At 41.7% G+C, this 23,946-nt stretch overlaps 1 protein-coding gene across 4 annotated transcripts in view; it reads right to left on the bottom strand.

Moving 5' to 3' along the window:
• The window catches only part of unc-5, an 884,332-nt gene that overhangs the window by 838,290 nt on the left and 22,096 nt on the right, over positions 1-23,946 (bottom strand). For all 4 annotated transcript variants that reach the window (XM_068226747.1, XM_068226748.1, XM_068226745.1 and 1 more), the window contains exon 2: positions 4,221-4,439. In XM_068226747.1, coding sequence (XP_068082848.1) covers positions 4,221-4,296 — 76 coding nt within the window. In that variant the 5' untranslated portion in view covers positions 4,297-4,439. The remainder of the gene's footprint in view (positions 1-4,220; positions 4,440-23,946) is intronic.

The following is a 23,946-nucleotide window of genomic DNA, read 5'->3' on the forward strand; positions in this document are numbered from 1 at the left end:
TCAGCCGTTGCCCATGGTTCACGAACTAGGACGTGACTACAGTAACCCACGCCATGAAATAATAATAATAATAATAATAATAATAATAATAATAATAATAATAATAATAATAATAATCATATATTATTTAATAAATAACAATGATCCCCCTCTGTGGTGTAGTGGTTAGTGTGATTAGCTGCCACTCCCGGAGGCTCGGGTTCGATTCCCGGCTGCCATTAAATTTGAAAAGTGGTACGAGGGCTTGAACGGGGTCCACTCAGCCTCGGGAGGTCAACTGAGTAGAGGTGGGTCCAATTCCCTGCTCAGCCATCCTCTAAGTGGTTTTCCGTGGTTTCTAACTGCTCCTCCAGGCAAATGCCGGGATGGTACCTAACTTAAGGCCACGGCCGCTTCCTTCACTCTTCCTTGTCCCCTTCCAAACTTCCTATTCCCCCACAAGGCCCCTATTCAGCATGGCTGGTGATTCCGCCTAGGCGAGGTAGTGGTCATCCTCTCCAGTTGTATCCCCGACCCAGAGTCTGAAGCCCCAGGACACTGCCCATGAGGCGGTAGGGGTGGGATCCCTCACTGAGTCCGAGGGAAAAACCGACTGTGGAGGGTAAACAGATAAAGATGAAGAAGAAGAAGAAAAATAATACGTATATAATAATATATAATCATAATAATAAGTATATAAAATTTGTGTAGCTTAATAAAATGCATTTATAGAAGCTTGAAGCCCAGCCCGAAATATTTATGGACAATGTGAAAACTCCTTTCTCGTAGTTATAACCACTTAAGTGGTGACAAGGATGCAATTCACATATTATCCTCCAACATGCATTCGTCAAATACCGTGGTAAAATTCAAGAACGATACAGTTTTTGTGATGTTATGTCCACGATTATTCAACAGCCTTCCTGGAAAAGTATAAACGATTCTGACTCTCTTTTCAAATTGAATAGTCCTATGAGACCCGAATAAAAGTATATGAAAATCATGGGGAATTTCGACGGCAATGATTCACCTGACTTTATCCCCCTTCTTCTTCTTCTTCTTCTTCTTCTTCTTCTCCTCCTCCTCAATGGACGAGTTTGGGGATGGAATGAAACTCCAAAGAGGGAATATCTGACTTTCATCCCAGAGGCTCCACGGGACGTTGAGCATAACCGGATGAAACTTTCTAGAGTACGTGACTTCCATACTAAAGAAGACTGCATTAATGCGAGTCTCATTAATAGCGGTCGATATCGACTATCGATATCGCTTTGGAATACCTGATTAGTATTATTTACACGCTGCGTGAGGGAGAAGGGTGGCTATCGTGTCAGAGGCCAGCGCCCTACGCTTTGATATCTTCTCCAAACTTAAAATAGCTTATCATGGAATACGATCATTCAGGAAAAGCATAGTTGTTTCTCTGGAATCAACAGAAAAGTGTTTTTACTTTGACATCAAGGCTGCCAGCGTGTCAAGAGCCTAATCCTACCGATTATTGAATTCGAGTCTCCCATTTGATCTACCTCTTCACCCACTAATTTGAATCACATTGACCGCGTGCAGTCATTCTTCCGTGCAATGGTTAGAGCTAGAATAACTTATTGTCGAAACTTAAGCAGCAGTCAGATACTGGATAAGTTAAACCCTCGCCCGGCAGAAAAGTAGCCGACCTTAGATTCCTTTATAACGCTCTTAATGGTGTAGTTCGTCCTCCTGAACCTGTATCCTTCTTTTCCCTACAGGTCCCAACTCGCAAAACTAGGATAAAATCCACCCCTTCATATTCTGTATTCCCGCCTCTCTCTTGTTCAAAGAACTTTATTTATCCGTACTCCATCCCTCCTCAACTCTATCTTTTACAGGAACTTGGACATATTTTCCTCGCATGCCTCCTTTAATCAATCCTTCCTTAACTTAACCTAGCTCATTTCCTTCATATTCTTTTTTTCTCTTCTCATTGCTGTCCCCTCTATTGCACATTTTTTTTACTGTACTATACCGTTACTGATATGTTACATCTGTATTTATGTTTTCTTCGTTGTACTTTCAACCGTTAATTTTCCTCGTTCCTTTCCTTTGCTTTTTATGTTTTATTGTTAAATGTTGTGTCTCTAAGAGTACCGTACCTGATTGTCGGAACTTGAGCAGCAGTATTATTAATCTTGGTAGTTATTAATTTTCCTCCGGTACTCTTGTCATTACATGATTTTTCTCCCGTCCTCTTTCATTTATTTATTTATTTATTTATTTATTTAGTGTTTGCATTTTGCTACACAATTGTAAACATATTTTTCATTGCTCAACTCTAATTCAGCACTTCGCTGTTTTGGTTTCCTAAATAAATAAATAAATAAATAAATAAATAATTAAATAAATAAATAATGACGTTCCGTTTTACTGTAACCGACGGCAGAGTAAACCAAATATCTCTTGGACGATGTATACCGTTATTGATGTGTGGTAACTGTATTTATCTTACTATGCCTAGCCAGAAATTCTCTTCGTTTTTCTTTCAATCTTTAATTTTCCTCATTATTTTCTTTTGCCTTTATAGTTTATTGTTAAATGTTGCGTGTCTACAGTTAATTTGTTAGTTTTCAGTTTTTTCCGCTACTTTTATCATTACATTATTTTTCTTCAATGCTCTTTCATTTTTTTAATGTTTGCATTTTGCTACTCAATAAAACATTCCCGTATAAATAAATAAATAAATAAATAAATAAATAAATAAATAAATAAATAAATAAATAAATAAATAATCTGACGTTCCGTTTCACTCTAATCGACGGCAGTGTAAACCAAATATCTCTTGGACGATGTATGGCTTTTTTAATTAAATTTGTACGGTAAACACCAAAAGTGCCACCAGAGATCTTTTACATGCCGACATCGTAGGAGATGGAGTGTCGAATGGACTTCTTTGCGCTCTTCAAAAATCCGACTATCTGTGCCGCGTTTTTGCCCGCGATCTTGGGATCCAGAGACTGCCACTCTTATCACTGACCCATAAACGGAGCTGCTGTGTTAAGTAAACTTCAAGGTCAACAAAGCACAATGTTGTGGATATTAGTGGAAGCACTATACAACACCTAGTTGGCATGCACTGATGCGCCGAGTGCATATGGAGAGAGTTTCGTAACATACAGTACTCGCGCGCTCGTCGAGGAGTGGTTCGCGGCGCGGCATTATCTTTGCTGTCGTCGGTTTTGTGTTACGGCAGACAATGACACAAGCAATGGACGAGTCTGCAAGCAATCCAGAGCGCACGCAGTTGGCTGTCATCTCTTGCCTGAGTAATGGAGAAGAAAGAAGGAACCGAGCGAGTGGCTGCATGGTTTGAGTAATGCAGCTGTCAGCTCGTATTCGGGAGATAGTGGGTTCGAACCCCACTGTCAGTAACCCTGATGATGGTTTACCATGGTTTCTAATTTTCATACCAGGCTGTGCCTTAATTAAGGCCACGGTTGATTCATTCCTACTCCTAACCGTTTCCTCCCCCAACGTTGCCGCAAGACTTATCTGTGAAGCAAATTGTGAACATACAATATATTTATACATATATAACTCATAGTATTTGATTGGAAAAACGTATTACTGTGGGATACCAAGCATTTCGTGCATTAAAACAATCCTCATAAAAACGATGCTTGGGAAGCAATAGTTCCTGGTTCCACTACGGTGGAATAATGCCGCACGAACATGTCGTCTATACATTCATCATTAAGACGGGAATCACTAATCACTATATCTTTCTCTGGCGTGCTACATTGCGTCAACTACCGTCATCTTTCTCTCGGTTTCCTCGCCTGCAAAAAGATGATGATACCAGCTGCATGTTTCAGTTATGACCAGCAAGTAACTAAATGGAACAAAAGCCGCAACGAGGTGTGCAGCGTCGTACGCCAGAATGCTCGTTCCAGCGACATCGTGCTTTCTCGTGAATGTTACGCGCTGTGTTCGGCGTGGCATTCGGTGTAAGTGTGTACCCGCCTTTAGTGGCTAAAGGGAAACCTTGTCCAAAAGAGGACGATGTAACGACAGAACCTCCTATGCGTGGAAAGAAAGGCATCTGCTTCTGAACTGGGAGATCTAAGTTAGGTTTCATACAGTGTTCATCGCCAGAGTTCATAAAATGATCAAAGTAGAGTTGCAGCATGGGTTCCTCGTAAGTATTATCACTGAAGAGAAGAGAGAATCAATGAAGTACATGGGATATTTGAAGGAGACAATGTACTTACCATCAGAGAGCACCACAGAACTCAACACAAAGAGTCCCGCAACCAGATGGAGACAGTGTCGGGCCCTCAGCGCCATTTTAACGGAGCTGTCAAGGAAACGGAGCGGAGGTCCTTTAGGTATTGCTGTTGGGGTACATCTGCAGAGGTGTCGCTTCGAACACGCATACGATAACCTTCTACTTGAGATTACTGCTCATCCGAACTGCACACTGCCAAAATCTGAAAGAAAACAGAAATGAGTTGTAACAAAGAATATGAAATGCAGCAATCAAAGCTATGAACATAAGATTTCGACATGGGTGCGGAATCAAAAAGCAGTTCATGTTCACCACCTGTACCTAAACATGAACGCATTTCTTTCCGTTGACAGAAGCTACCTGAGGCATTAAAGGCATACTATAGCATACGACGGAATTGGCGTTTGTTGGCGGTACAAAAGAAAAATCAAAACTTGTATTGTCTGCATCATCATTAAACATGCATTAGGATGTATGTCTCAACACCGGTGGTGGTGGTGGTGGTGGTGGTGGACTTTATCACATTTAAAATAACAAGTCAGATATTATCGATCACAGCCAAAGTCGAACCCGTGAGATAAGGAAAAACTTAATCAACTGTGCTGCTGAAGTCGGCTGGCGAATAATAGGGACTGACAATAAGTATGGCACGGAAGGTATTCGTGGTCAACAACATCTATGCTCCTGGTTTACGGAAGCAATTTTAAGGCATTCCCTTTGGCCTTCGATTAAACAGTACTGGTATTCTTTCATGTAAACATCTGGATGTAAATAGCAGTGTATTTGAAAATTGTAAACGACTCAATATGATGGAAGCGTTAATTTAAGACGAGGAGAATAATTGCTTCTGCTATGTACATCATGCTAAAAGGCCACCCAAGTTGAAAGAATGCCTTCAGCTCTTCGTAGTTAAGTGACCACGTGCTGTTGATTGCAGAGGACTGTGTTGCCCCTGTCCGCTAGTCGCCTTCTAGGTTTCTTTTTTTTTTACCTAATCACGGTTATCTTCCAAGGACTGAAGATAGTATATTCTTATTAGAAATTAACACATCAGAAAGTCAATAAAACAGATACATTAATTTACTATGGCCGGCTCCATGACTAAATGGTTAGCGTGCTAGCCTTTGGTCAGAGGGGTCCCGGGTTCGACTCCCAGCAGGGTCGGGAATTTTAACCGTAATTGGTTAATTCCGCTGGCACGGGGGCTGGGTGTATGTGTCGTCTTCATCATCATTTCATCCTCATTACCCCGCGCAGGTCGCCTACGGGAGTCATATCCAAAGACCTGCATCTGGCGAGCCGAACTTGTCCTCGGACACTCCCGGCACTAAAAGCCATACGCCATTTTTTTTCATTTACAATATCCTTCATAATTTTCAACACAGGAAAAAGTAAAATCTAGCGTTTATGTTGCTCACAATTTCCTACGATGATAAATTTCATCATAATTGTTTGCAGGTACATTAATCAGAGGTAAACTCGTCCAAGAAGTAAAATTAAAGTCAGTCACGGTAATGAAGGGCAGGCTCCTCAGAAAGCAAATCTAGCGCACACATTAAATTCCGGATTGTAAAACGGTGGAGCAAATATTAGTTCCCTGAAGTCATCCACTAAACAATATTTATTCCTCATTTGAAGTGGGACAAGAAGAAGGATAGTCAGACTCCTTGGTTAAATTGTCAGCGTTGAGACCTTCGGTACAGAGGGTCCCATGTTCAATTCCCGGAAGGAGTCGGAGATTTTAATCCCGTCTGATTAATTCCTCTGGCTCGGGGACTGGCTGTTTGTGTTTGTCCCAACACTCTCCTCTTCATATTCAGACAACCACCACAGAAGCACGCAATAGTGAATACATCCCTCCACATTGGGGGCCAAATCCACATGTGCGACACAGTTCACACCCGCGACCCCACCGATGTGAGAAAAGCGGTTTAAGAATAATAATAATAGTAATATCTGAGCTGAGTGGATAAGCCCAAATTGGAGGGTTCGATCCTAGCTCGAACCGAGTGCTCGAATACGCTAATCTATGCGGGTCAAAATTCTGGCACCTCAGCGTCTTGGTGGGACGTAAATCTGTTCTTAATATTGTAATTTATACTATTTGCTTAACGTCCTCGATGGTTATAGACTTTGATGTTGTTGATGATATTGATGATAAAGATGCTTGTAGTTTAAAGGGGCCTTACATCTAGGTCATCGGCCCCTAATGGTGCGAAATGAGACGAAATGTAATGACAATTTAAAAGTCCAAAATTCATCCACTGACGAGAATTCAACACATGATGATGAAGAATTAATGGATAAATATGAATTTAAAATAATCAGCGGATCCAACTCACAGTAGGCTACTTAAAGTTAAAGATATTTCTAAAAATCGATCCACTGACTACAATTCAAAAAGACGATGACGAACAATGATTACGAACTTTAAACAATCAGGGGCATTGCGAGTCGGATCCACATCTTCTCAGAAACTCCCCTAAAACAATAGTATATACTGACCAAGGGGCTACTTCCAAACCACAATACTGGATCGATGATACTTGTTGTCTAAAGGGGTTCAAAATTCAGGCCAACGGCACTTCATAATCGCTGGTAAAGTAGAAGCATAGTATACCTCATTTTGCGGTACTAATCAAAAGTAGCGTAGACTCACGGTGTTTCACACATTATGGTATTACTCACAAGTACTGTACGTCGTACAGGTAACGTACACCTACGGTGTTTCTCACATAATGACGCCACTCATAGGCGACGCAAATCCATGGTGTTCCTCACATAGGTGTACTAACCACACGCGCCGGTATTCCCGTGGCGTTCCTCATGTAGTGGGTACTATTCACAGGCGACGCAGATCCACGGTGTCGCTCATACAGTGTACTAATCACAGGTGACGCCCAGACCCGTGGTCTTTCTCACATAATGATACTAATCACAGGTACTGTAAACCCACAGTGAACCCCTCTTTGCTGCTACAAATTACAAACCTATTGTGTACCTAACATAGTGGTACTACTCGCAAGCAAAGGCGACCCAATGTTTTTCCCGCGTGATGGTACAAATCACCGGTAGTTTCATGGTTCTAATTCAATCATCTCTTGGTCGCCCGGTTTAGTTGCCTCTTATGACAGGCAGGGGATTCCATGGCTGTATTCTTCGTCTGCTCTCCACCCACAGGGGTAGAGAGGGAGAGAAAATGGAAAAAGAAGGGATCCGTCACTTCGAAAAATGAATTAATGGATAACAAAAGACAAGGGCCACGAAGGGCGTGAAAATGAAAGACTCCCTAGGTTTCGAATGCTCTAATACCATCGGGGTCTGAAAAAAACAAGAGTTGACCAAGGAAGGTCGGAAGGATAGATGAAAGTGAGGAGCGTGGCACAAGTAAAGGGAGGCAATGGCAGGACTCAGCTAAGAGCCCCGTGGTCGCCAACATACGCTCCTAAGTTGAGTGCCTGGGGCCCCTTTTAGTCGCCTCTCATGACAAGCAGAGGATACCGTGGGTATATTCTTCATCTTCGTCCCCCAGCCGCAGGAGGTGTTATGGATTTTGAGATTCTTCAGGATGTACGAATTTCTTTCCGAAGGGGTTCTAAGAGCTGAGCGCCACTGACATGGAGTTATTGAATTTATTAAACACACTGAAATACCACCGACCGCTGTTAGGATTGAACCCGCTATCTTGGGAACGAGAAGAAAACTAGAAACGAACTGTGCTAGTGAGGTTAGAAAGAAGTACTAGATAGTCGTCTACAATGACTATTGGCTACTGTTTTATGTCCAGTAAGTAAAGAGCAAAGACTTTTTTAAATTTCTTCAGCTTATTTCAGTGATTCCAAAGGTCACTGGATTCAGTCAATCACTACTGGTGTGCATTTAGTGCAGACGCCCAGGTGGCAGATTCCCTATCTGTTGTTTTCATAGCCTTTTCTTAAATGATTGCAAAGAAATTGGAAATTTATTGAACATCTTCCTTGGTAAGTTATTCCATTCCCTAACTCCCCTTCCTACAAATGAATATTTGCCCCAATTTGTCCTCTTGAATTCCAACTTTATCCTCATATTGTGATCTTTCCTGCTTTTAAAGACACCATTCAAACTTATTCGTCTATTAATATCATTCCACGCCATCTCTCCACTGACAGTTCGGGACATACCACTTAGTCGAGCAGCTCGTCTCCTTTCCCCCAAGTCTTCCCACTCCAAACTTTTCAGCATTTTTGTAACACTACTCTTTTGTCGGAAATCATCCAGAACAAATCGAGCTGCTTTTCTTTGGATTTTTTCCAGTTCTTGAATCAAGTAATCCTGTTGAGGGGTCCCATACACTGGAACCATACTCTAGTTGGGGTCTTACCAGAGACTGATATGCCCTCTCCTATACATCCTTACTACATCCCCTAAATACCCTCATAACAATATGCAGATATCTGTACCCTTTATTTACAATCCCATTTATTTGATTACCCCAATTAAGATCTTTCCTCATATTAACACCTCTGTACTTACAATGCTTCTAATAAGGAACTTTCACCCCATCAACGCAGTAATTAAAAATGAGAGAACTTTTCCTATTTGTGAAACTCACATCCTGACTGTTAACCCCGTTTATCATCATACCATTGCCTACTGTCTATCTCACAACATTATCGAAGTCATTTTGCAGTTTCTCACAATCTTGTGACTTATTATTACTGGATACAGAATAACATCATCCGCAAGAAAGCCCTACCTCTGATTCCATTATTTACTCTTATCATTTATATACATAAGTAAACACAAAGGTCCAATTCTTTTGGGTGTCGGAGGCTGAAGGTTGGATGTCCTTCCAGACTTGATGTAACTTTGCAGGTGAAAAGTCCACCCACACTTGGATCCTCAGTGATTCGAATCTCGGTCGTATGCATTGAAAATCATCAGCTAAGGCCCTGTCTGATCATGCCCTTAGAGAATAAGAAGAGAATAAGCTATACCATCACATATAAAATACTCAACATATGTGTGTATTTGTGTATGTATGTATCTATTTACTGTATGTATGTACTGGTGTCCTGTTATAACTCGAGGACCGCTAGAAAGATATCTTATGCTGTTTTCGCTATTGCCAAGAGCAGGCGTGGTAACCTTTTTCTCTGTGATGCTACATATAAGGCGTGATCAAAAAGTTTCCATTTGAGGGCGTTGCTGCAGCGGACATGAAACGTAGCGCAACTCCGATGCTGGTATATAAGCACGGACATGCAAGCAAAGGGATTAGTGTGGCAGTCGCGTCCTGCCGAAGTGCGTGCGTTAAATGCGGCCACGTGAACTATGGCGACGTTATTACCAAACGCGTCCAAACAGGACCAACGTGCTGTTAGTCTGTTATTGGCTGCTGAAGGACAAACACCGGTGGATATCCATCGGAGAATGAAAACTATGTATGGGACAGCATGTCTGTCAAAAACCATCGTTGTGGAATGGTGCACCAAGTTCCGTGCGGGTTGCGTTTCGACACAAGACGCCAGTCGATCCACCTCATTCATAACGAACAACAACAAGTGAGTGGGTGGATGAGGGTCGACGCTTCGTGTCGGACGAGGATGTGCAGCAGGACTTCTTCACGCAGCAGGACACGGTGTTTTACCACAGGAGGATCTTCAACCTGGTGCGTCGGTGGGATGAGTGTCTCAATGTTCACGGTGATTGGCATCCCGATTCAAGACTGTACAGCCGTCGAACGGAAAATTTTGATCGCCCCTTATATAATGAGTGGTAGTGTCTCTGGCCACACACTTTTTAAACAATAATATTAAGAATAATAATATGTGAGCGATCGTGTGTCAATTTTCAATCATGTTGATATTCGTAACAATTGAAGGTGATCGATAAATAGGCTTCTTTGTAACCATTTAACCGCCTTGACAGGTGAGAAATTTCATTCGCTTCCGAACATGTGTGTAATTCTGGTGAAGTGTAAAAGACAGAGACAGCTGTCCCTATCTTAGCCACGATAAATAAATTATCATCTATCGTCCAATTCTCGAGCTGAAATTACTCGCAGGATTGTAGCGCGTGGTACAAGTTTCCAGAAGTCAATGGAGGAAAGGGCCACTTAGAATGTTATACCACTCTAATTGAATAGTGTCCTGCTGCTCTGAAATGTCTCATTTCATCGGTTTGGTAAATGATGTCAGGTTTGGCCGCATGGAACCGAATCGCTCACAGAATTGTTGCGAAAGTTTGTCGAGCATTAGTACCCAAAACTTGAAATCAATGTCACGGATCTCCTATATCAACTCCTTGCACGAAAGCTAGTATACCAAGTTTCCTTTGGCTAGGGTGAATTTAAAAGCCTTCAATCGACTTAGAAAACCCATTTAGATGTCCAACTAAATCTGAGATAGTTTCGTTACATTCTGTAACTTCACGCTGAATTCATTCAAGTGGTATGTCATAGCGGTTAGAAAGGCGCATAATCTGTTAACGTAAGGATCATATAATTCAGTTATTAGTTCTGTATTGGTTTTCTGATGTTCCCGTAATATCTCTCTTAGACCTACTTCCTTTCTCAAAGCAAAAACACCGTTTCAGATAGTTCCCTCTGCTTAGCCAACGTACTTGTGTGCACACCTCTGAAAAATGAAAATCCTCAGCCTATTCCCAGTCATTCGACCGGGTCAGGAATGGAATGAACGAAGCCCCCATCTAGCGGCGAGGATAGGAATTGTGCATGCTGCCGAAGCCTGCCTCACTCCTCTGAGGCAATGTCTAATGACTGAGAGATGAACTGGAATGATACTGGAGATTGTCGCTGGAAGGAAAGATGGTACGGAAAACCGGAGTACCTGGAGAAAAACCCGTCCCATCTTCGCATTGTCCAGCACAAATCTCACATGAAGTGACCGGGATTTAAACCACGGGACCCAGCGGTGAGAGGCCGGCGCGCTGCCGCCTGAGTCACGGAGGCTCGCTTGTGTGCACATGTCCAAATCGACATATTCCACCTCCATGTTTGTTAAAACAGGAAGAAACTTGCGGTGTGTCAAAGCCTGATTCCCGCCCAACTGGCACACTCCATAAGAGTTTTGATAACACTCTGCACGTCCAGAATTTTACCACACACAGCCTCCTGATGTATAGTACAGAGCATTTGATTCCAGCCTTCGTCATTAAGCCAACTAAGCCTGTTAGAATACCACGCACCATCAGACAACTATTTTTGATTTTGCTATCTCTGCGCTTGTTTCAAAAGATGCTAAGAGTGAATTTTATTGTAGCGATGTTGATTTATCAAAACTACATTTGTGAGCACTGATCTTTGTCTAGTCTGCCGTATTCTTGGTATTTAGCGGCATGGTCCTGTGTGTAGGTGGCAACTGATATCATATTCCCTGTGTGGTTTGTTGTCCTCATCGTTTATAAAAAGAAATTAACTTACCATTTATCCCAAAATGACCTGTTTTCTTCACGCATATTAGACTTACAGTACGTTTCCTACTCATAGTGTAGTAATTGACCAGTCGGCCATTCTCGAAATGGTTTTCGGTGGTTTGCCCATTTCAACTGCAAGCAAATGCCGGGATGGTATATTTCTCACGGTCACACCAGATTCCTTCCCATTCCCAGCCCGTACAACTACAACTAAACCTACAGGCAACACTGCCACACAGCTGTTGATGTAGCTCACGCCATGGGGTGTATCGGAAGAAGCAGTTTCAGAACTGGCAAGCCGAACATATCCTCGGACACATCCGGCACTAGAAAAATGGTTACATACACGCTGTATGTGAACTATTTAAAAGTTAATTAAAACAAGTAAACAAATGAGACTGGGAGGTTTTCCATAGTGGCTCAGACGGTAGATACTCGACTTCTTGTGTCCATGATGGTGGGCTTGATTGAAGTTCAGTTCGGTTTGTAGTTGCTGTACTACAACCTCGAGTCGATAGATTTACTGGTACGTGAGTCAACAACTATGAAACAAAATTCCGATACTTACGCATCTCCTAAACCGTATAAACCGGGTGAGTTGGCTGTGCGGTCAGGGACGTGCGGCTGTGAGTTTGCATCCGGGAGATAGTGAGTTCGAATCACATTGTCGGTAGCCCTGAAGATGATTTTCCATGGTTTCCCATTTTCATTCCAGGAAAATTCTGGGGCTGTACCTTAATCAAGGCCACTTCCTTCCAAGTCCTAGCCCTTTCATATCGCAACGTCGCCATAAGACCTATCTGTGTCGGTGCGACGTAAAGCCGCTAGCAAAGAAAACGTATAAGAAGTTGTTAGGACGTCAAACTAAAAACAATATTATTATAGAAGACTAGAATGCACATTTACATACCAACATATATTGTACACCACACATTTACCCCGTAAAATTACCTGATACTCAGATATTAGTTAGGGGCCGATGACCTAGACGTTAGGCCCCTTTAAACAACAAGCATCATCATCATCATCGCCACCACCATCAGACAGCAGCGAGACCTAGAATCTTCCGTTATTGGTCCATGTTTCACGCTCTTCTAATATTTACAGCTTGTTGACTGTTATGAGCTATGTAATATATTTCAAATTACAATATACTATTATGTCAAAATTGCGATGATTTCATTCGTTGAATAATCGCTGCATCCCCTGGATTTTTCTAGAAACTGATCTCAGAGTCCACAAATTAAAGCGAATATAAGTTTCTAATCATCGTTCCAAGCAGTACCATTTTTAATAAAATGATAAGTCCAGAACTGTTTGTAAATTCAAACCTGAATGCCGTTTGCGTTGATCCTATTTATAAGCATTCGTGTGGAAGTCGAACGGAAGTTAAATTTCGTGTTTACAGCCAAAGGCACTTCATCGTGGAAGCAAGTTTCTTCAACATGCTTACCCTGTAGTCTCGTTTCCCGACACGAGGTCGGGGACGAGGTGAGATGAAATTATATGGCACGGTTATACGACCCGATGCCCTTCATGACGCCAAACTCAGCTGAGGACCTAATGAAGATGAAATGAAAGATGATGAATGAATTTGGGTAAGGAGGTGGAAGGAATCACCTGTGGCCTATGATTAAGAACAGTCCCGGAATTCTCCTCGAATTAAAAACGGGAAACTATACAGAAAATCATTCTCAGGACAGCCGAGGGTGGAGTTCGAACCCAGTCGTCTCCCGAATGCACAGCTTGGCACCTTTGCCGTTGCGCATCAACATGCACGGGCATTCCGCTCGATAAACAAGACTCTTCAGCATTCTCCTAAAATTAGATGTGTTCAGTCGGTATAGTATACTGATGAGCTAGTAATCTAATAAGTTAAATGAAATCAGGAAATGATCAACTTATTCATGACGGATATGATCAAAACAGAAGATCTCACAATTGCTACCGAAATAACGTATTATTATTATTATTATTATTATTATTATTATTATTATTATTATTATTATTATTATTATTATTATTATTATTATTATTATTATTATTATCATCATCATCATAAACCGACTACAAGCTTTCAAAATGTAGAAGTATCGTAGAATGTTCAAGATTCTACGGGTAGGCTGTCACCAACGAAGAGTGCAGGGAAACCATATGAAGTCTTAACCATTGTAAAACGCAGGAAAGCAATCTATCTCGGTCACATTTTCAGAAATTAAAAATATAGCCTGAGTCAGCTGATCAAAGATAGAAGGACAGAAGGGAAACGTTGATGTGGGTGAAGAAAACCATCCTGGATACGAAACCTCCGAGAGTCCACATCCACGATACGGCAACACAAAATAGGAAAACTTACTCCATGGTGGTCGTCAAACGTCCGTCAGGAGACGGGACTAGAAAATATTTATTTATTTATTTATTTAATTTATTTATTTATTTATTTATTTATTTATTCGTTTCTACCCTTAGGACCTCGAGTGATTTGTTCAGCACGCCTTCATTCTTTCACTCCTCCTATTTCTCTCCGCTTCTGTGATTTGGTTCTTGATCTTAGTATCGGTCCATTTATGACTTTCGACGAGCTTTTTGGATGCAAATCTATCCTGCACAGTCGTTAGTGGATATTTATCTCTTATGCCAATAGCCTTCCAATCCTCCCTAACTTCCTTCATCCAGTTATTTCCTCAAGAGTGTCGCATTCCATATCTTCTTTGTTAACCCGTTGTCATCCATCTTCATCAAATGCCCCACGAAACTCAACCTTCTTTTCCGTAATACACTTGATATTGGTTCTACTTTCTCGTATATCTCCTGCTTTGATCTACAGATAGACAGAAGAGTCATTTGCTTAATAAATTCGAACGGGGCTGTGTCAGCGTCACGGCCGCATGTTTTGACATACTAATAATAATGTTATTGGTTTTACGTTCCACTAAAATCGTTTTCGGTACTTCGGTAATCTGCCGACACGAGGCTGACATATTTGAGCATCTTCAAAGACCACCGGAGTGAGCCAGGATAGGACCTGCCAGGTCTGAGCTACTCAGTCCAGCTTTGACAGGGTATTTGTAGCGCGTGATAAGCACTGTCGAAATAAAATATCTAGCCAATACGAGTTTTAAATGTTATTGTTACCGAGCGAGGTGGCCGTGCGGTTAGGATTGCGTAGCTGTGAGTTATATTCGCAAGATGGTACTTCGAATCCCACCGTAGGCAGCCCTGCTTTTCTATGCTTTCTGTGGCACACCATGCAAATGCTGAGGCTGTACCTTAAAAAGGCCATGGCCGCTAATTTCCCAATCCTATCCCTTTCCCATACTTGCGGCGTCGAAAACCTTCGATGTGTTAATGCGACGTTAAACCACTAGGGAACAAAGAGTTGAAATGTTATTTATTTATTTATTTATTTATTTATTTATTTATTTATTTATTTATTTATTTATTTATTTATTTATTTATTTATTTATTATAAGGAACTTACGACAACTCCAAGAAAAAATTCTAAGTACAATGGGTCTGTGGTAACACGGAAAGAGATAGACGTCAATATCACGGGCGAAAGTTAAATCTATATTTTCTCCGCGCAGTTTTATGAACTTCTATGGATAAACCGGATCCTCTTCGCCATCACACACCAAGGTGATCAGTACCCTCACTCATGAGTTTCAGATCATTTTTCACCACTCGGTTAGTAGACGTGCTCGACTGGAGCCTAAGCTTTAACTTAGACACACTTTCAGTAAGTTGGTTGACGCTCGACACTTGTGATTTTGGACAACATGGAATTCTTCCGATATACCGTTCTATCCTCTCGAATGTGTGTTAGATCCTTTTCAAAACTATTTATTCTTAATATATCGGAACATTTCGCGAGAAAAATAATTTTTCACTGCCTCGCACTATTTTTTAAATTGAAAATTTCCTTTACGTTGCACCGACGCACATATGTCTAATGGCGACGATGGGATAGGAGAAGGCTAGGAATGGGAAGGAAGTGAACGTGGCCTTAATTAAGGTACAGTCCTGGCATCTGCCTGGTGTGAAAATGGGTAACCACGGAAAACCATCTTCAAGGCTCCCGACAATGGAGTTCGAACCCACTATCTCCCAGATGCAAGCTCACAGCTGCGCGCTCCTAACCGCACGGCCAACTCGCCCGGATCTCAATTTTCTAAAATGTTCACTATTTGATTTTGTTTTTTGTTAACGTAACATAGACCTGGACTGAAAATAGTCAAGCAGTACCTCATACGACATGCTACCACAGCGGATTCCCAGAACTGCACTAATTGTTAGTCGCGCGGCAGGGCGATTTTATTATCTCACGATGACAGCGCTACTGGAACACCAGATGACGTGATAAGGAAATTGCATGTGTTGTCTAGAATGTATTTTGATTTTAAAACATTCACGTTTTTCTAGCGCTCACCAACTCACGTACTGTCCGAAAACTATGAGACGTATCCTGTGTCAAAAGTATCGCTCCTGCACCTTGTAGACGTCGTCTCCTAGAAGTTTTTTTTTTTTTTTTTTTTTTTTTTTTGCTATTGGCTTTACGTCGCACCGACACAGATAGGTCTTACGGCGACGATGGGACAGGAAAGGGCTAGGAGTGGGAAGGAAGCGGCCGTGGCCTTAATTAAGGTACAGCCCCAGCATTTGCGTGGTGTGAAAATGGGAAACCACGGAAAACCATTTTCAGGGCTGCCGACAGTGGGGTTCGAACCTACTATCTCCCGAATACTGGATACTGGCCGCAATTAAGCGACTGCAGCTATCGAGCTCGGTCTCCTAGAAGTAAACCAATGTCCACAAATTAACAAGAGGAAGCACAGGTGTGACTGCTATTGTTCTATATAGCGCATGCAAGGGAATAACCACAGCTTTCTGTATCTACCTGCTAACAAGAGTGATCAAAGCTTGGCGGCGTTGCACATTTCACACTTCACAGACTTCCCCTAACGTAGGTAATTACAGTTGAATTAATGACCTCAATTGTCATCAATACGTGATGCAATACAAATCGGCTCGACACGGCAACCATCATTCATTGTTAAACAAAATTTAACTCTTATTATTATTCAACAGTGATTTAATTACTGTCACATCCTAATTCCAAGGGTAATCAACTGTCGTTCCGGTATTATCTTTGCATTTAGTTGAAAGACAAGTAATAAAATGCAGCCAGTTGTGTCCTACATTAAGATAGATTATTAACGCAGGTTCAGCCTCACTTGTACCTATCATTACCCGTGCGGTTAGAGGCGCGCGGCTGTGAGCTTGCATCCGGCAGATAGTCGGTTCGAATCCCACTGTCAGCAGCCCTGAAGATGGTTTTCCGTGGTTTCCCATTTTTACACCAGGCAAATGTTGGAGCTGTGCCTTAGTTAAGGCCTGGGGCGCTACCTTCTCAATCCCAGCCCGTCCCCATCCTTGCATTACCGAAAACCTTCATTGTGTTAGTGTTACAATGAACCGCTAGCACAAAAAAAAAAAATAGTACAGAGACAGGTCAATGCAATATAGCCCATACAAGACGGCATAGTGAACTGTAAACAACAGATCTCACCAACAAAGGCACCCGTTTATGTAAAACAGTAACAATTAACAATTCCACTACAACGGTAGAATATAAGAAAATGTTCTTGTATAGATTTTCAGAAATCTTTCAACTACTTTACATAATTTCCTACTTCAGGTCCCTTTGGCATCTAAATATGTAGGATAAGATATCCCTCCCGCTCCCTCCAAAAGGTTAAACTTCCTCCAATTATCCCATCTCCTATAATTTGCTGTCGGTTTCTCCGTTGAAAACACAAAAAACATTCTAAATTGTTTTCTTTTCTTTACTTTTTCTCTTACCTGAAATCGTTCATCACAGACCTAATCATCTGCTCTTCGCCATGCCAGGTCCACCAAACCCTGCTCTGAGAAGGGGAAAGGGGGTACTGTCGAAATTTTTGGAAGGTATTCCACTTTTTTTTCCTGTGCACGTTAATGGCTGAACAAAGCTATGGTACTAAAATAAAGGTTTTACAGCTTAGCGATGAAGATTACAGGGGAGAAGACTGGGGTGAAGAAAAGACAAAGCAGCATAGCTGGCTGAAGGGGGCTGAGGGGAAACATATGGCTCACAAGGCTGACCCATTTATAACAAGGAGTCAGACTTCGTGACAGCAGAGCTTGAAGCCGAAGAGAGCAAAACAATCTGTCAATGTAAAGAAATACCTCAAGCCATCAAGCAAGCAGTACAGTCACAAATTAGGGCCAAAATTATTTGCGTGAAATATGATAAATAAAACTAGGATATTGTGCAATAACGTTTCCGTCTAGTATGCCTTAGCAGACGGAGATATCTAAGTACCTATCGCTAGGGGTTGGATTTCTTAGACGTACTATATTATTATATTGGTGTATTTTACAAACGTACGTTAAAATTAACATTCCAGTCTTATGAACACAAAAACGCGGCTTTTATTGGACTTATAAATGCATATTCTACTATCTATTTTACCATAAGTCATAAGTCACCAAAAACGGGGACAACAGCTTATTTTTTGTCATGTTATACATTATTTTTCCGGCCCCGTGGTGTAGGGGTAGCGTGCCTGCCTCTTACCCGGAGGCCCCGGGTTCGATTCCCGGCCAGGTCAGAGACTTTTCTCTCAACCTGTGGGCTATTTCGAGGTCCACTCAGCCTACATGATTAGAATTGAGGAGCAATCTGACGGTGAGATGGCGGCCCCGTTCTTGAAAGCCCAGAATAACGGCCGAGAGGATGTGTCGTGCTGACCACAGACCCCTCGTAAACTGCAGGCCTTCGGGCTGAGCAGCGGTCGCTGGGCAGGCCAAAGCCCTTTCAAGAGCGTTAAGTGCCATGGGGTTTGGTTTGGTTTTGGTATTTTACAAACGTACGTTAAAATTAACACATTCTAGACTTATGAACACAAAAAAGCGGTTTTTATTGGACACACAAATGCATATTCTATTAACTATTTTACCATTACGCCATACTTCACCGAAAACTGCGACAAAAGCTTTTTTTAAATCATATTATACGCTGCTTTAGCCACTCTCCAAATATTATTAACGTGTTTTGTGAAATTAATGCCAGGTGATTTTTAGTGTTTAGTTATTATGGATTTCCCTTCATTGGTAAGACTATGGAACCAAGCTCTGTATTCGGGAGACGAGTGGGTTTGAACCCTATTGTCGGCTGTCCTGAGAATGGTTTTCTGTGGTTTCCCATGTTCACTTTCAGGCAAATGCCGGCACAGTATCTATTCATAGGCTAGAGCCGATTCCTTACACCTTTTCATCTGCATTAGTTCTTCAAATGAGGTTAGCGTCGGGAAGGACATCCAGCCGTAAAAGAATGTCTTATAATTTCATCTCACTTCATCCCCGACCCCCTATCAGGAAACGGTACTAAGGGGTAGACATACAAGTCAAGCTTGCAGGTGACCAGTTTCATGAAAAACAAGTTATCAAAATACGTAAAAAGGACAAAAGTATTCTAGGAATATGGCCAGTTTACTGCTGGTCGGCCTCACCTACACTTCCTTCACTACTCCCAAACTTTTCAAGCCCACTGATGCAAGGTAGTAATTCTGAGTAGTCAGAATTAGTTGTGCAGTGGACAGATTTTTCGCAGAATCCGTTCATAATCTCTACAGTGAAGTGTGAATTCAATGGATGTTTAATTTTCCTATCAAACAGAAGAAATATGACCCAGACCAACATAGCTCAATGGTGAGAGCATCCGACGCAAAGTCGGAAGGTTGTGGATTCGGATCTCACTAGTGTCCGATTTGCCATGTTTTAAATTTATTTACCATCTGTTCGATAAGTACTAGCGTGTATCGTTGACGAAAGGGTTACAATTCAAAATCTATGATTATTCAGGTGAAGATTTAGCAGTTTATATCATTGCCTCTCAAAAATACACTTATAACACAATTTTTCCACCTATTACCATTTTTTGATGGACACTTTATTTTGCATTTGTCTCTTGGCACAGGTCAGAACAAAATGCAGTTTACATCGAAGTCCCAGTCTCATCCATGGTTGTGAAATATGGAAGCTGCTCTGTTATGAGTGGTGCTGAGTAATGACATTCAGAGCACGGGTAGTGCGTCTGTTTGTTAAGAAAGGTGTTGCTCATAGGGTCATCCGTGCTGCAATAACACTTTCTGGCCCAGTGGGGAAAGCAATGGCAGACTACCTCACTCTTCATATTACCTAGTACACCTCATTTTGGCACTGCCATTGGTTTTACGGTTTCCGTATAACCACATAACCTTTGGTGGTGCTGTTTGAGGATCCAATCAGCCTCTGGACTGATTACCCTCCCCCCCCCCCACACACAAGACGTTTCAATGAAAACTGCGCCAGACATTATCAAGGATCCACTCTCTCCGAAGTTTAGTAGAAGACAGTCTTAACTTTATTTTTGATCTAATCCAGGGCCTCTCAAACGCCCAAAATCTCACGCGTGTAATTTGAGGCGCAGAATTCTTGTGCACAGTGCATCGGTCCCATTCGGCTCGGCTGGACCAACGCTTCGGTTCTGGGCTACTCGGCTAAGCTCGGCTCGGATTTGGAGCGCTACGGAGCAAGTGAGTAAGAGGGAGACAGGCGTGGGGAAAGAGAGAGACAGCGCTATTGCTCCAAATCGAGGAGTGAGGGTCTGCACTCTGGTCAACCAAGCGAAGTATCTTTTGCACCGTGCACAATGCATGAGAGGCCCTGATCTAATCTGTCCATTTCACCTTCAGTAAGTTTGTGTAACACCACATGTCAAACACTTTTATTCTCTTTCCTTCTGTGCCACGTTACAGAAGAAAAAGGAGGAGACTAGAATATCGGATCATCTCTGAAGAGCCCTTCCCTGTGAACCATGAGACCCTATCGCGGAGGGGAAGCTGTGCGTCTTAATAATGCAGTTTAGCCGAGCCGTAGGTGCAACCATATCGGATGGGAATTTGTCGTAAGTCCAGCCTAACAAATGGTTCATCGAAAGCGGAATAGCAGCCTTTCGGAGGTTGCAAAGGTAGCAGTCTGGTTGATTGACTGATAGCCTTGTAATAATATCTGACATGGTTTTGCTACGTTGATTTCTAAGCGGCTGAAAGTAACGGGGAAACTGCACACGTAACTAACTCCCCATGGCATGCATCTCTTCTGTATGAATGATGTGCTGATGATGTCTTCCTTACAGGAAAATAGTCCCCCGTTCGGATCTGCGGATGGGGACTAAAAGAGAGGTCGGCAATAATCAAGAAGATGAATGCTGACATTCTGTGAAGTTAGAGAATCTCAAAAGGATAATGAATAGACTAAAGTTAGATGTAGTTTACGTAAGTGAAGTACGTTAGCAGGATGAGCAGGATTTTTGGTCAGACTATAGAATCATCAACACAAAATCCAACGGGGGAAAATGTAGGAGTTGGTTTAATAATGAATAAGAAAATAGGCAGCGGGTAAGCTACTACGACCAGCACAGTGAAAGGATTATTATTGTTCAGAAAGATAACGAGCCAATACCTAGCACAATAGTGAAGGTCTTTATACAACTAGTTCAGCGGTTGATGAAGAAATTGGAAGTATATTAGAAGATTTCATGCAAAAGGAGATGAGAATACAATTGTGATGGGAGAATGGAATGCGGTGGTAGGTCAAGGAAGTGAAGGCAATGTAGTAGGAAAATTGAGATTGGGACAAAGGAATCAAAGAGGAAGTCGGCTGGTAAAATTCTGCGCCGATCATAATTTAGTCCTTGCTAATAGTCGAGTCAAACACCACAAACGACGGCTGTATAGGTGAAGATACTGGAGATCTGGAGACACTGGAAGGTTTCATATACACTTCATTAAGATTATGCACAGATTCATAAACCAAACGATTTTAATATCGTTGCTTCTACATATTATTCTGAGCGAATTAATTCGCGCCGATTGTTTTCTGCTTTACACTGTAATAAATAAATAGGTTTATTAATTAACTAACTACTTTCTTCCAAGATAAGAAGTGAGAAATTACAGAAATGCCTCTATGCTTGCAGACAGAGCACGCGTCAAAAATCTGTGAAAATGTATGTATGTATGTATGTATGTATGTATGTATGTATGTATGTATGTATGTATGTATGTAATAAATATTAATACTACAGTGAATCTGCTTTTCATAAGCCACTTTGATTACATGCTCCTGCGGGATGGCGGCTGAGGTAAAGCGTTTATTTCTCTCGGGCAAAGAAGGGAATATTGCGACAGAAGTGAGACAGAGTGGTTGATCAACAAGAAGCCGGTAGAAGAGAGAATAGACAGAAGAAATTGCACGCACGCACTGCGCAAGAGAGAAAGATTTGGGAAGACACGCACATTCAAGGACTGGTAGAGCGCGGGTGTTCCTACTGCAATATAATGAAGATAATGCCATAGTAAGGCCATGTTAGCTTTCAGATTCTGGGTAAGCAAACAGGTTTCAACTCTCTCCTCTTTTGGATACTGCAGAAGAAAGAGTAAAAGAGACTGTCTTCATTCCTGCCATATAAATTCTCATCTCTTCACATGAAAACTTGCAAAAGAGAATGTTCGCGACTGCTTGTTCCATACTCTCACACGAGCTCCGAGGATCGAACAAATATTTGAATGAGGTCAATTACCACTCTTGGCATATATCACGATTCGCGCTCCACAAAGAAAACACAACATTCTTGTAAATAAAAATCAGATATATCCTAGTTAGAAGGAGGGAGAAATTTCCTCGGAATAAGGAGCAATTTCGGGACATGAGCTAATGCAAATTTATGTTACTCTGATCTCTGAGCTGCACATGGATACTCCAGTTGTACCATCGCCGAAGAAATCGTGACAGTCTATAGACTATCTGGTTGCGAAGCTGTAGTCTTAGGCCCATGGGCCTTTCTTCAGTCGTATTACTTGGCTGGCTTTCTTGACCGAGTTCGCTGCCTCTCATATTAACAACTCCTCAGCTGACCTACTATCATCATACTAGGGAGAGCCGAAATCGATTCCGAGTCCTACGGGTAAAAGGCAAAGGTGCTACTGCTAGCCAAAACGATCGCTATGATAAGTGCTAGAAGGACAATACCCATGAGGGCTTTTTTCTTTCAAATTATGTAAAATCCACAGTTCTAGCCCTACAGGCAAGCAACTCATTGCTGAAAATATTCTAGGAATACGAGCTACGAATTTTAGGTAAGTAAAATACTGTATAATAATGTATGAGAATAAGGTAAGGTAAGGTAAGGGTGTATTATGCCCGAAGGAAGGTAAGAACCTCCGCAGAGGTGTGCCTGAACCGGAGTTTACGTACGGCAGGGTGGCCAGTTCCTTTCCACTCCTCCAATCCCTTACCCCTCACCGGCCAAACAATTTTCAAAATCTTGGGCCGATGACCTTCGATGTTAGGCCCCTTTAAACAACAAGCAAGCAAACATCTTACCACCCACCAACAGCGCGTGGCAACCCATCCAAATTTTGACCACGCCCAATTTTGCTTAACTTCGGAGATCTCACGGGATCCGGTGTTTCAACACGGCTACGGCCGTTGGTTGTATGATAATATAATCTTTATTTATTCCTAAAAATAACAATCTTTTCCTTAATCATCGTTAACCGGTCGATTAGATTAGCAGTTTGCCTGTTTCTACCACTGCGAGCGCTAATGTGAGTCAATGCAGAGATTCACTTAAGCCCTTATAAGTACATTCGGTGTGGAAATTTTTCAAAAGATCAAGAAACACCTGAGGGTATTGAACCAAGGAACACATTACAGTAATAATTATGTAAATAAGTTAATTTGGCTACGATTTAAATAAAAAGGAAACGAGTGAAGAAACAAGTGATTTTAGGCTGTTTTTCTGTTTTTAGGCCGGAGGTGATTTTCGAAATTTGACTTTTTAGTTTGCTAGAGCTACTCATGACTCACAATTTGAAACCTTTAGCCCTTCCACTTTCGGCACAATTGAGGAAACTGCTTGAGTTTACGTTTTTCGTAGTATGCAGATCCCTATTTTTCCTATTAAAAAATGTTTTCGACATTTAAAAGTTCTTACCTGAAACACAATTTGATTAATGAAGTGTCTATATGCTGTGAAACATCACCTAAGTATCCTAGGGAACCATTTACGCAGCTAAGGTAAAATTAATGAGCATTCAAAGGAATTTAGTGTACTGTAATTTTGGTGTAGTTTCGGTATCGTCAGAATTAACTGTACAGACCTCTGCAGACATTATAGTGAGTATTAAACTGTATCTTGTGCCGGG

This window comes from Anabrus simplex, chromosome 1, assembly GCF_040414725.1.
Source record: "Anabrus simplex isolate iqAnaSimp1 chromosome 1, ASM4041472v1, whole genome shotgun sequence".
In the NCBI taxonomy this organism is placed as follows: domain Eukaryota; kingdom Metazoa; phylum Arthropoda; class Insecta; order Orthoptera; family Tettigoniidae; genus Anabrus; species Anabrus simplex.